Source organism: Pipistrellus hanaki (genome assembly GCF_964339955.1).
Source record: "Pipistrellus hanaki genome assembly, chromosome: 4".
Lineage (NCBI taxonomy): Eukaryota > Metazoa > Chordata > Mammalia > Chiroptera > Vespertilionidae > Pipistrellus > Pipistrellus hanaki.
Genome location: NC_140506.1, coordinates 26,162,290 through 26,174,943, shown reverse-complemented (window position 1 = coordinate 26,174,943; position 12,654 = coordinate 26,162,290). Strand labels below are relative to the sequence as shown.

Below are 12,654 nucleotides of genomic sequence, written 5' to 3'. Positions count from 1 at the left end.
CATTGATTGGTTGCCTCCTGCATGCCTGTCACTTGGGTTCGAGCCTGCAACCTGGACATGTGCCCTGGCCAGGAATCGAAACGTGACCTCTGGTTCATAGATCAATGCTCCACCACTGAGCCATACCTGCCAGGCTAGAGAATGATCTCTAATTGCAGAGCCTCGTGCTGATGGCAAACCTGTTCAGTGCCGCTGCTAACAGTGTGTCTCCTTTGAGGGCAAATTGGCCAAAGTGGGAAGAGTCATACAAGATGCTCATAGCCTTTGCTCCTATAATCCTAATCCCAGAAAGGTATCCTAAAACAATCCTTTAAAGGAAAAGACACTGTATCGTGACATTGTTCTTTGCATTTATTGTTTAAATAGAAAAAGAAGCATTGTAGATTTACGAAAACAGGAACAGTTAAGTAGCCATCAAGATGGTAACTGAGAGTGACAGAAATGTTTGCTACGGTGACAGCAGATAAGAATGTCAAATTACACCTACGATATTGTTATGGTTTAGGAAAGTTATTTCCTATATAGATAAGGGTAAAGAAACGTTTAACATCTTTTGGGATCTATGGGGTTGAGATTTTTCTTTTCTTTTTTTTTCTTTTTTTTTTTACATTTTATTGATTTTTTTATAGAGAGGAAGGGAGAATTAGAGAGAGAGAGTTAGAAACATCGGTGAGAGAGAAACATCGACCAGCTGACTCCTACTGGGGATGTGCCCATAACCAAGGTACATGCTCTTGACCAGAATTGAACCTGGGACCTTTCAGTCCACAGGCTGATGCTCTATCCACTGAGCTAAACTGGTTTTGGCTCTTTTCTCTATTGTAATAACAACATGTGTGCAGTAAGGCAGTGCTGGGATAGGGAAAAGTAAGTTGCAAAGCACAATACTTTGGAACTAAACTCATCCTGTGGAATGTGGTTTCACGTTAGAACGTGTACCTGCAGCTTCTGACAAGTCAGGGCCCCACCCCTTGTTCCCTAACTGCTGGACACTCCCTTGCCCATGCAGACGCAGCCCGTGTTTGACTGTGTCTCATCCATCCGGAAGTTGAAACCTTTTCTAGATCAAGTTCTTTTCAAGAGTGCTTAAGAACTCTCCTGGTAACCGATAGCTTGCTATAGACTTCATTGACTCCTTAATAAGTAGGAACCCCCCATTCTATTATGTGGGAGTTTGTAGCTGATATTGGTGTCCTGCTCAGGTCCCACATTTTCTCACTGTGTCTCACACCCTGTGATTCTAGAGGCCATGCTCTTTTTTTGGGGGGGGGGGCGGGGGGGGGGGTTGGGGAGTGAGGGTGTGTAAATCCAAGTGGGGACCACCCCGAGGAATCACTTCCTGCAGGGTCCCCAGGGCTTGGCTGCGTGAGACTGTGCTTGGGGTGGCTTCCTTCCTCCTGTCCTGTTGCCTCCCTCCCCCAGCCTCCCAGAAGGAGCTGTAAAAAGCGAGGTTTTGCCGAAACCGGTTTGGCTCAGTGGATAGAGCGTCGATCTGTGGACTGAAAGGTCCCGGTTTCGATTCTGGTCAAGAGCATGTACCTTGGTTGCGAGCACATCCCCTGTAGGGGGTGTGCAAGAGACAGCTGATCGCTGTTTCTAGCTTTCTATCCCTCTCTCTTCCTTTCTGTAAAAACTCAATAAAATATATTTTAAAAAAATAAAAAATAAAGTGAGGTTTTGACTGGCTTCACTGAATCAAAAAGAACCCCCCTGTTTTCAGCCCTAATGATTTGTTTGGTGTTCTGAGGTGCAAGGGGGCGGTGGTCACTCTCCCTGCTGAATGGAGACCAGGGTCCTGACAGGTTCCATGCCTCTAACCTCCCTCCCGTTCTTGCCCCAGGCCAGGTACACAGGGCTTGTGTTCTTCCACGAAGGCTGGCCGCTGTGCGTCCACGGGAAGGTGGTGGTGCAGCTGGCATCCCTGCGCGGAGTGAGGCTCAGGCCCGGCGACTTCTACCTGCAGGTCGCACCGGCGGGGACGCAGTCCGCCAGACTGGTCTTAAAATGCCTCTCCCGGCTGGGACGAGGCTCCGAGGAAGTGGCTGTGCCTGAGGCCATGTACGGCTGTGTCTTCACAGGAGAGTTCCTGGACCGGGTGAACAGGGAACGCAACAGCGTCCTCTTGAAAAACTGCTTGCTGACCTCAGGCTCTGCTGTCTACCGCACCCCATGGAGCAACGTCACTGCCCCTGTGTTTGTGCCCGTCGGCGGAAGAGTCCTGCCCCACTGCCCCAGCCGTCCTGGGCCTGAGCGGCCACCCAGCTGTGCCTCCGAGGCCCCGGCGCCGGCCATGGCCAGCGACACTCAGACCCTGCCCCACGGCGGGGGGCCCGAGGACAGTGACCGGCCTGGCCACCTTCCTTCTCTGAGAAGAGCTGAGTGCGAAAGCCCCAGGAGCTCTGACATCGGCCCATGGGAGCCCCGTGCAAGCCCTAAAGGACCAGGAGGGAGACTGGACCCCATGGACAAGCAGGATAGCCCCCAGGCCCTCACCTCCCCCGAGGATGCAGGCAGCCTGAGCTCCAGCAGGCGGCCGCCTGGGGCCCCCGCCGCCACCGTGGAGGCCAGACGCTGGTTCAGGAATTCCTACATGGAGGCCCTTCAGAACCCCATGCCCCTGGGCTCCAGCTCCGAGGAGGAGTCCCTCGTGGATGATGCCTGTGGCACCCGGAGCAAGAGGGCCGGGCCGGCGTCCAGCCAGCCCCAGAAAGAAACCCCTGGCCCCCAGGGAGAACGCCAAGGGATCCGGAGACGGCAGAGCTGTCCGAGCGCCGCTGGGAGGACCCTTCCCAGGAGGTCTCAGTCCTGGGACCGATCCCTCAGGAGCTCCCGAGGTGATGCCCCCCATTCGGCCAGCGCCGGACCCCGAGGTCACCTAGGAGGACAGGCTTTGGGGACCAGAGACTTGGGCTCCAGCCACCCCTCTGGCTGCACCAAAGAGGAAGGTAAACTCTTCTCCCCTCCCCCACTGTCCACTTTCTCCCTGCTTTCCTCCCCTCCCCTCTCGTGCCCTACCCATGTCGTTCGGTCACTTGGTTTAGTAGAAGCCTGTCTCCATATCCATAGTGACTGTTGAAAATAATGCTCACAGGTGTTCCTTTCCTGGGGCTGCTACACCAAGTACCATCAACGTGGTAGTTCAGGATACAGAAACGCATCCCTCCACCGTCTGGAGGCTAAAGGTCTGGCTTCACAGACCCACAGGCTCTAAGCGAGGGTGCTTTCTGCTTTTTCCGCTGCTGGGGGTCCAGGCATCCTGGGCTTGTGGGCACACGCCTGGCTCTTCCCCCTGTCTGTCTGTCCATGCCTCAAACGACCTTCTCCTTTCTCATATGAAGACACTTGTCATTGGATTTAGGACCCACCCTGAACTCTATGTATTCACATCTGGAAGACCCTCTTCCAAAGAAGGTCACATTCCCAGGTCTGGGAGGAGACGCATGCTTTTGAGGTCACCGTACACCCCAACATTGCGTTAATACTTGTCCGTGTAGGTAAATCAGGTGTACTGTTCATTTTTTAATGGCACCAGGTCGATGTCTTTATGTTCTTTAATTACACTCACTGGAAGGCCCTCAGTAAGTTTCTGAGCATCCAATTCCTGGAGTACTTTTCCTTAGGTTCTGGAGGGAAAATAATTATATAGAGGAGTGAGTGAGGTGCATAAAGAAAGATAAGGAAAGAATGGCAACATATTCCTAAGTCAAATATTTCAGCTATTTTCTTTCTTTTATTTATTTTTGTATAATGTTCTGTGAAGAACAAAAATAATGACTTTGGAAAGAAGCAAAAAATATATATAAGCATGCTGAAGTCCTCAGCAGGTTCAGTGCTAGCCGTCCCATACAATAAATACAGTAGTGGTGTAGCGAGGGTCACAGACATCTGACGACAAACATGCTGTCACACAATCACGAAGGCGGCAGGTTTAGTTTAAACAACCCAGCACAGCCGGGCAGAAACGGGGCCAGTTGACTCCTGGGTGTAGAGTAGCACATCTAGGAAGATTCACGGCCTCATGATCAGACATGTGGTATTCTCAAGTACAGTCATTTCTCTCGGGCCTAGTGGGCATTGTCTACTCACGATCCAGAGACTCCTTGGAGAGAAAAGGCACACATGAATGTAATGTCTTCTCCCCTTGTCCATGTGAGAAAGCTTGGCGTTTGATGCAGAATTAGTCTTACCCTTGGCCAATGATGTGTCCTAGAATATGTAAGCATACATGAAAAATTCACACTGTGCAATTGGAGTCCTTCAGCTAGTGGAGGGATAGACAAAATTTGTCCATCAAGCAGTGGAGTGAGACCCACATGGGAAAGAATGAGGCTCTGGCACAGGCAACATCATCGGCGAACCTCACAAACACTTCTGCTAACTGAGAGCAGCCAGGTAAGAGACCACATCGTGTTTGGTCCCATTTATATGAAAGGTCCAGAACAGGTAGATGTACAGACAGAAGGTGGATAGGTGGGGGCCTGGAGTTGCAGTGGGAGAGGAGGTTTATCATAAATGGGCATTTTTCAAGGGACAAGAACGTTCTAAAACTGATTTATGATGATGGTTGCACACTTGGTAAAGTGTCTCTGAATTGTATACACGTGAAGTGGATGAACTTTATGATATGTAAAACACATCTCAGCAAAGCTTTTTTAAAATACTGTATGTACAAAGGAATGCCGTGGACTTCTCAGGCCCAGCTCTAGTGAGCAAGCTGTGCACAGTTACCTGATGTTAGCCCTGAAGGAAGTGATGGACGAGGCTTAGGGACAGGAAAGAAAAGCCTGTGTTACACAATAAATGAGGAGGACAACATCCAGCATAAAATGCTTCTCCCTGAGGTCCTCAGGCAGTGAGCACTCCCGGCGGAACTGAAATACTTAACTGCACATGTTTCCTTACGCCCCGCTTCTCAGGGGCACACCTGTCCCAGATGGTGTGGTACGCCTCTGTTCCCACCAGAAATGGGGCAAGTTCTCATGGAAACCCACTGTTTCCACGCACGTTTTTATCCTCACGTTTGTAGCAAGCTGAGCATCTACCCTTCAAGCCAGAGCAGTTCTTCATCTGTGACCAGGTCTCTTTCTGTTGTCCAGCCGGTGTCCACACAGGTGACCGCAGCCTCCGAGGACATGACCCCCGCAGGTGTCCTGACCTGCTCGCTGAGCTGCTGTGTTCCGAGGGTGAGGGACAGCCCCCCGGCACAGGAGACCTGCCCGGCCATGTGCCCCGGCAGGTGCTGGAGATCAGCCCGGAGCTGCTGCAGTCGGGGGCCGTCACCCTCCCAGGTGAGCACGGCTGCCTTACTCCGTTTGGGCTGCGATAACAAATGCCACAGACCGGGTAGCTTATGAAAACAGAAATTTATTTCATACAGTTCTGGAGGCTGAAAGTCAAAGATCAAGGTGCCAACATCAGGTTCTGGTGAAGGACCTCTTCCTGGTTCATGGCCGGGCTATTTTCACGCTATCCTCGTGTGGTAGGAGGGCCAGGGAGCCGTGTGGGGTCTCTTTTAAGAGCACTAATCCCACTCACGAGGGCCCCACCCTCATCATGGAAGCACCTCCTAAAGGCCTACTTCCTAATACCATCAAATCAGGCTTAGGATTGGAGCATATGGATTCGGGGGAACATGAACATCCAGATGATAACAGTGGCCATCACTCTCTCAGGTGCACATGGCCTTTACCTGCCCAGGTGGGGGCCAGGCTCTCCTCTTCTGGACGATCTCACATCTAAGCCAATAACAGTTTGCAGACCCGAGCTCATTATTTCTCAAGCCTGAAGACATGTGTGCCCCCACAGGGGCTGCCTCCTTTCACAGTGCCCTCTATTCCTGCAGGGACCCGGGACCGCCAGGGGAGAGCGGTAGTGCAGGTCTGCACAAGAGACCCACTCTGGTCCAGCCAACACGTGTCCAGTGCCGAGCTGACCCGCCTGCTGAAGTACCTCCATGGCATCCCCAGGTGGGACTGAGCTGAGTTTCCACCTTTCACACCCCTTTGGGGATAAACCCATGCAAGTGTGCCTCCTCATGCAAGTGTTTTGGTCTGTCACCTCCGGGACCCTTGTGACCTGGATAGCACACTCCCACCTGCCTCTCAGTCTCCTGCTGCCTGGCTCCTCTCTTCGCCACCCCATCTTCCATATTCCTCCACCCCTCCCTGACACATCATCCCCTCTGCTCACCCTGCCCTCTGCCCTCTGAACTGAGGCTCTGTCACACACTCAAGCCCTGAATTCTGTGTCGCTCTGCATTGTTCAGCATTCCTTACTTACATGTTTTATACTTCACCTCTTTCTAAAGCATACTTGAAGTGGCCTTGGATAGAGATATCAACTGATATGAAGATAATATTTAGAATAATGAGTGAAGCAATCATTCACATAAGTAGACCCTGGCACTAGGAAGGAGGAAAGAACGACTTATCTAAGGGAGCCTTGTGTTCAGCGGGCAGTGCCAAAGGCCAGAAAGAAGTGTGCCAGCTCCTCAAGAGAGACTCACCCTCCTGGCAGTACTCTCAGAGGACAGGCCTCCTGGGTCCTTCGGAAGGTCGCAGTGTGGAGCAGTCTGCCTGGAGAGCAGCCTGTTGGAGGCCTTCTCCGGGGCGGTGATTTCGGGTCTGTCCATGGACCAAGGACAGAGATGGTAGAGCTAGAGCTCAGGGTGGTTAAAGTGCGTTATTTAGGCCCTGCTTCCCCGATTTCATCAGATGCCAACACACTTTGAATAGTCCTCACGGCTGCCAGGCCACACATCCCCTCCCCCCACCACGGTGCCGGGTGGAAGCACCCCCGGAGGAGGATGGGCTCAGTCATAAAGGCACACGGCCCATCTCCAAATCCTGGCTGAGAGTAAAGCAGGATGGTGACAGCTGCCCCAGAGGCCTGTCAGAGGCTTAGAAATAATCTCTCTGAAGTACCTGGACTGAATCCAGAGTATCGTCTTCCACCACCTCACATCACGGCAGTCACATAGCACACATCATGCCATGTGATCGCATATGAGAGCATGTCATGTGATACACATGTGAGCTTGTGTGGACACATGTTATGTGGCACACAGCCATGTGATGTGAGAACATGTTCCATGATGCACTATCATATCACATGATGTGAGCACATCTCATGTTCTTTGCAGTGTATCGCTTTCTATTTTAATTTCTTAAACAGCATAGGTAGGATCAGTGTGGGAACATTAAGGTGGAAAAAAGAAGTAAAATATTCTCCCTAACACTCCTTGCATGGAGCAGGTTCCCCGTTATCTGCAGGGCACTAGTTTCACTGCCTTTCGGGCAAGACTGGGATTTCAAATTGTCCTTCAGCACAGATTTCAATATATATTGAAACTACACTGAAAAAAGAGAATAGTTTTCCTCTCACCTTAGTTTATTCCTTGTAAGCTTCAGGTAAACACTGTCAATGCCTTCAGGAAACGATGCTTTCTGTTAACGGAAGCTTCTTTAACGGGAGCCGCAGTGGAGAGCTGTGCGCTTTGGGAGTGCCCGCCTTGTGGAATCCTTAGCCTCGCAAAGCTGGCGGGCGGTGCTGTGTTCTCCGTTTGTAATGAAGCATCTGTGAGTTGAGGCCAAGGGTACTTATGGGGTCAACAGGGCCAGAACTTGAACCTGGAAACTGAGCCCTCTGCTTTGCCTGCCTTGCCTCTGAAAATTCAGGCAGCCCACGTCTCCTCATCAGAGAAGGCATCCCCACCAGCTCACAGCGCTCTGAGAGAGAGCCTCTGTTAGGGAACAGTCCTAAAGCACCAGGACAAACTTGTTCTGGGGCCCCTGGTTTGGCTGGTTATTTCCCTGTAAGCGTTATAATTTTGTTAGCATCTCAGTTGAGTATTACCCCTTGAGAAGCCGAAATCCACTCACCATCGTGGGACGTGGCACCTGCCTTCAGCTCTCTGAATGAGGTACCTGAGGTGCCAGCATTGTTAGGAAAAGCACCCAGCAGTATCCTGTTACTGCAGGTGTGTTCCAAGGAGCATTTGTTCAGAGGGTGTGCCTTATAAATGCACCACCATCAGACTCTTAGATACACAGAAATCTTAAAATTAGGAAGAATGTTGGTTGTCATTCATCCGACCTGTGCAATGAAGGAAGCTATCCAGCCAGCCACACTTACCTGGAAATACAAAAGAGAATAGAAGATGGTTCCTGCCTTCAAGGAGACACACACGGGAGCCCAGTTTACCGCAGCTCCTGGCATAAGACAAGTCCTGGGAAGGAGCTGCATTCCAGCAAGGGAGGAGGCTTCCCCACGTGCTGTGTCCCGGAGGAGGGTGAGTGCAGATAAGGAAGAGGACGGCTATCTAGGTAAAATAAAGAGCACACACAGCCCCAGGGCAGTCGGTCACCTTCTGGTGGCACTGAGCGAGGCAGGAGAGTGAGGACCAGAGACAGTGCAAAGGGGAAAGGTCCCCCTGGGCCAGAAGAGCATGCTGACCTCAACGTGCAGTGGCAGGAAAAGCCGGAGCAATGGTGGGAAGGCAGTTCTGAGACTTCAGCAGCTCCCCTTGCCTGGAGATGCAGATGGACATGAGGCCTGTTGCCTGCTTCCAACTGATGAGCAGCTTGATTTCATGGAAGGCAGAGAGTGATGTGTGTAAAGTCAACACTTTTGAGTTCTAAAGACGGGGGGATCTAGGTGAGAACGTCTCACTGAGAGATGGAGAAACACACCCGGGAAGAGACTTAACCTGCAGTGGTTAACACCATCTGTCTTTCTCTCTCCAGGAAGGAGGTGCGGGACCTGGGGCTGGTCATCCTGGTGGACACACGCAGGAGTCCAGCTGTCCCTGCCCTCTCCCAGGCCCTGGCAGCTCTGCAGGTGAGTTGGGGTCACTCCCATTCTCGGTGCCCGAGTGTCTCAGGGCTGAGTGGGCTGTGGGCACAGAGCCCTCTTGGAAGTTGTGTCAGGCCCATCCCCTGGTCCTGACTGCAAACCTTGACAGCAGAACGAGCAGGATCAGCCTGTGCAGGCCTTGTGGTGTCATGTTCTGTCTCCGCAGGAATGGCAGCTACCCCTTCCTCTCATAGCGCTGTATCTAACATCTGCTACATCAGGGTACAGACCAGACAGGATGGGGCATGGAGGGGTGGCTGCCACTTGCTGTGAGGATGAATGCCCTGGACCTTGGGGGTGCCTCTGGGATGGTTCACAAAGGTTGTCCAGCAGGTTCACGGTCCCCACCCCCAGGAAGACCCCACCCTGGTTCTGGTTTATGAATAGAATCCAGAGAGGATTGGGGAGTCCCTGAAATGGGAATAAAGGCACTGCGGGGATGTTCCAGGTACCCAGGGCTAGACAGGAACCAAAGAGCGTCAGCTCCCTCAGACATATGTACACAGGGCCCTTTGTGTGCCAAGCACTGTGCTGGGGACTGGGGTGCCAGAGGTTCCTGGAATCTTTTCCACTGCCCTAGCTACTCCCTGAGCCAAAATCAGTGTCCTGTGTTCTGTCTCTGCTCAAGGTGCAGAGACAGAACTGGCTGCTGTTCTCACCCAGTTTAACTTTAGCAATGCCACATGGAAGTTCTGCTCAGTAAAGACTCAGGGACAGAGGTCGGAGTGTAAGTGTTGGGGCCAGTGAGGCCAGGCTGGAGAGACCTGGGGAGACGATGGGAACCTCCAGGCTGGAGACACGCGGCCCAGAGCTGAGGCCAGGCAGCGGGATGGAAGATTAGAAGGAGCAGGGCATCTAGGCGTTGGTGCTGCTCCTGGCCTGACCCAGGAAGATTCTGGGAGGTGAAGCAAGGCTGCTGGCCACCCAGCTTTTGTGAAAACATCTCGTAGCAAACCTGATGGATGACGTCTGCATTTCAGAGCGATGTACGTGCTCAATCTTAGCTTTCTGCAAAAAAGGTTCACATTGCATTCCTGAGAAGCCTGAGTTATCTCCTCTGACACAGCAACAGGTTTGACGTGCCAACATTCAATTTCCGTAAGACATTTCAGAAGCACATCATCTGTTTGCTCTTATTCCCTGTCAACCAGCTGTTGGGCTCAAAAGTCAGAATCCAGGATGTCATCCAGTTTTGTGTTCTTATTCTGCCCAAGACTGGGAAAATTCCTTTGAGATTCTGGCCTTCCGTATTTACATGCAATTTTATATAACAGTATAAAGACGGAGAAATTGCCAAGTAAAGTTTTTTAAGAAAATACATAGATGATTGCTTTCCAGAAAGATTTTAAAGAAAGTTCTGTTTAAAGATGTAATGGAAATGTTGATGACCCTACGATGTCCTCTGAGTCCTTTGATTTTGCTAAAAGATTATTAATCTGAACTTACTGGTTGGTTGTAATCCAACTGGACAATAAAACATGTGTTAATAACTCAGAAATACATTTCCCTGAAGTTAGTGGTTGAATGCCTCGGGTAATAACATCAGGTCAACATCCATATTAATAGCAACTTGAGAGAAAAGCTATTTTGTTTTGCCTCCAAAACCAAACTAAAATGTCACCATTGATTAAACATTTTGAAAAATGTAACCAGAAGTTTTGAGCAAAAGTTCCTAGAAATCCTTTCATTTGCTTCATGTAGCTTGTTGGAGAAAGCTATATAATCATGAAAGACCTGTGAGAGCTACCAGACCCTCGTGCACTATGCTAAGGGAAGGAAGCCAATACTTGTGTGATCCCATTTATCTGATAACTTGGAAAGGTATATTTATTGAGACAGGAAACAGAGCAGTGGTATCCAGGGGCCAAGGATCTTGACTAGAAAGGAGCGTAAAGGAATTTGGAGGATGCTAAACTGTTCCTTATCTTCATAGTGGTGGTGGTTACATGACTGTAAGTTATACCAAAACTTAGAGAACTGTCCACTAAAAAAGGTGAACTTTATTATATGTAAATTACAACCAATAAACCTGAATACATTAAATAATTCATAAGGGCAACTAATTTACACTTAGAGCAAAGGCATTCTAAATATTTTGGCAAAATATCAAAGTGGAAGTAGCACCAATCAAAATTGGACAATTCTATCAACTCAGTGAAGTTAAAAATTAGAATTAATTTTTATTTTCTAATTAATTAATTAATTAATTAATATTTTTACTTATTTCAGAACATATCTCCACCCATAATTCATAGTATTTTGCTGTTGGTGGATAAAGATTCAGCATTCAGGCCTGACAAGGATGCAGCAATTCAGGTAATGGTTTTAGACCCTCAGCATTAGATCTGACTTTGAGTGATGCATAATGTTAAATATTAAGGCACCCAGATGAGATAAACATTTGAAAGAATTTATGTAAGTTCTGGTCTCAGCCACAAAGGAGCCTGGAGCCCTGTCTCTGGCCCTTCACTTCTTGCTGGAGCCGTACAGAGCATAGCATCAGAACACTTTCAAAATTGGATCTTCTCTACCTCAGTTGCTTTCTTTCCTTATCTTTCTTGCTTCTTTCTCTTTTATTTGAAAACTTCTTTGCTTTCTTTCTTGAAGGATATTTTCACTAGATATGGACTTTTGGCTTCATAGTAGTTTTTCTGTTTGTTTGTTTTTCTAGCACTTTAAAGATGTTATTCTTTTTTTCTTTTTTTCTGGCCTTCCTATTTGCTGATGAAAAGTACATGGTATTTCAGGTAATTGTTCATCTATTGGAAATGCCATTTTCCTCTGGCTATTTTCCCTCTTTTTTCTTCAGCAAATTGACTATAATGTGACTAAGTATGGTTTTCATTATATTTATCCCATTAGCTATGGCTGAAATTTTATGTCTATCACCAAAGTTAGATAGTTTTCAGTCATTATTTCTTGAAATGTTTTTTTCTGCTTAATCAGGGCAACCCTCTCTTTCTAGGGTTTCAATTACACACACTGATGTCATCTCAGGTCTCTGAGAATGTCGTTTTTAAAATGTTTTTTCTCTCTCTTCTTCAGATCAGATTGTTTCCACTGATTTATCTTAAAGATCACTGACTCCATATTCTCATCTCCAGTCAGCTATTCATCCCATCTATTGAATTTTTAAATTCAAATATTGTGTTTTCCAGCTATAAAATTTCCAATGGGTTTTTAAGTATAATCTCTGCTGAGATTTCCTATCCTCTTATTAATTGCAAGTGGTTTTCCTTTACATCTTTGAGCATAGTTATAATAGTTGCTTTAAAGTGCTTGTCTAGTAATTTCAACATCTGGGTCTCCTCAGTATTGGCCTCTGTTGATTATCTTTTCCTTTGAGAATGAGTCACATGTTCCTGATTCTTCTTGTGTCACGTACTTTTGGATGGTATTCTAGACATTGTGAACATTCTGTTGTAGAATCTAGATGCTGTTATAAACCTCCACACAGTGCTATTTTAGTGTGAATTTGACTTGGTTAGACCCAAGCTGAAAACCATCCCTTGCATAGGTCAGTTCGGATTTTGCCTTCAGTTGCTCAAAGTCCTCCCCGAGTACACATGGTTCTGGGTCAGAGTTCACAGACTTCTGGAGCTCCCTTTCCCCAGCTTTCTCCCTCGTGAGGATTGATCTTCACATCCCATCCCATCTTTGGGCCAGAAAGATGCCAGTTTTCTATCAGAGCTTCAGCCACTCTTGTCGCACCATTAGCAGCCTGCTTTCCCGCCAAAGCCATAAAAATGGATGCTCCCTCCATGCTGGTTCCTTCGTCCACTTTCCGTTGCTCACAATAAG

At 48.7% G+C, this 12,654-nt stretch overlaps 1 protein-coding gene across 1 annotated transcript in view; it reads left to right on the top strand.

Annotated features, from left to right (window-relative positions):
• PLEKHG4B (pleckstrin homology and RhoGEF domain containing G4B) overlaps window positions 1–12,654 on the top strand; it is a 67,686-nt gene that overhangs the window by 35,240 nt on the left and 19,792 nt on the right. The window contains exons 3-7 of the mRNA XM_084880589.1: window positions 1,841–2,945; window positions 5,097–5,288; window positions 5,843–5,966; window positions 8,745–8,838; window positions 11,083–11,169. Of these exons, the coding sequence (XP_084736715.1) occupies window positions 1,841–2,945; window positions 5,097–5,288; window positions 5,843–5,966; window positions 8,745–8,838; window positions 11,083–11,169 (1,602 nt within the window). The remainder of the gene's footprint in view (window positions 1–1,840; window positions 2,946–5,096; window positions 5,289–5,842; window positions 5,967–8,744; window positions 8,839–11,082; window positions 11,170–12,654) is intronic.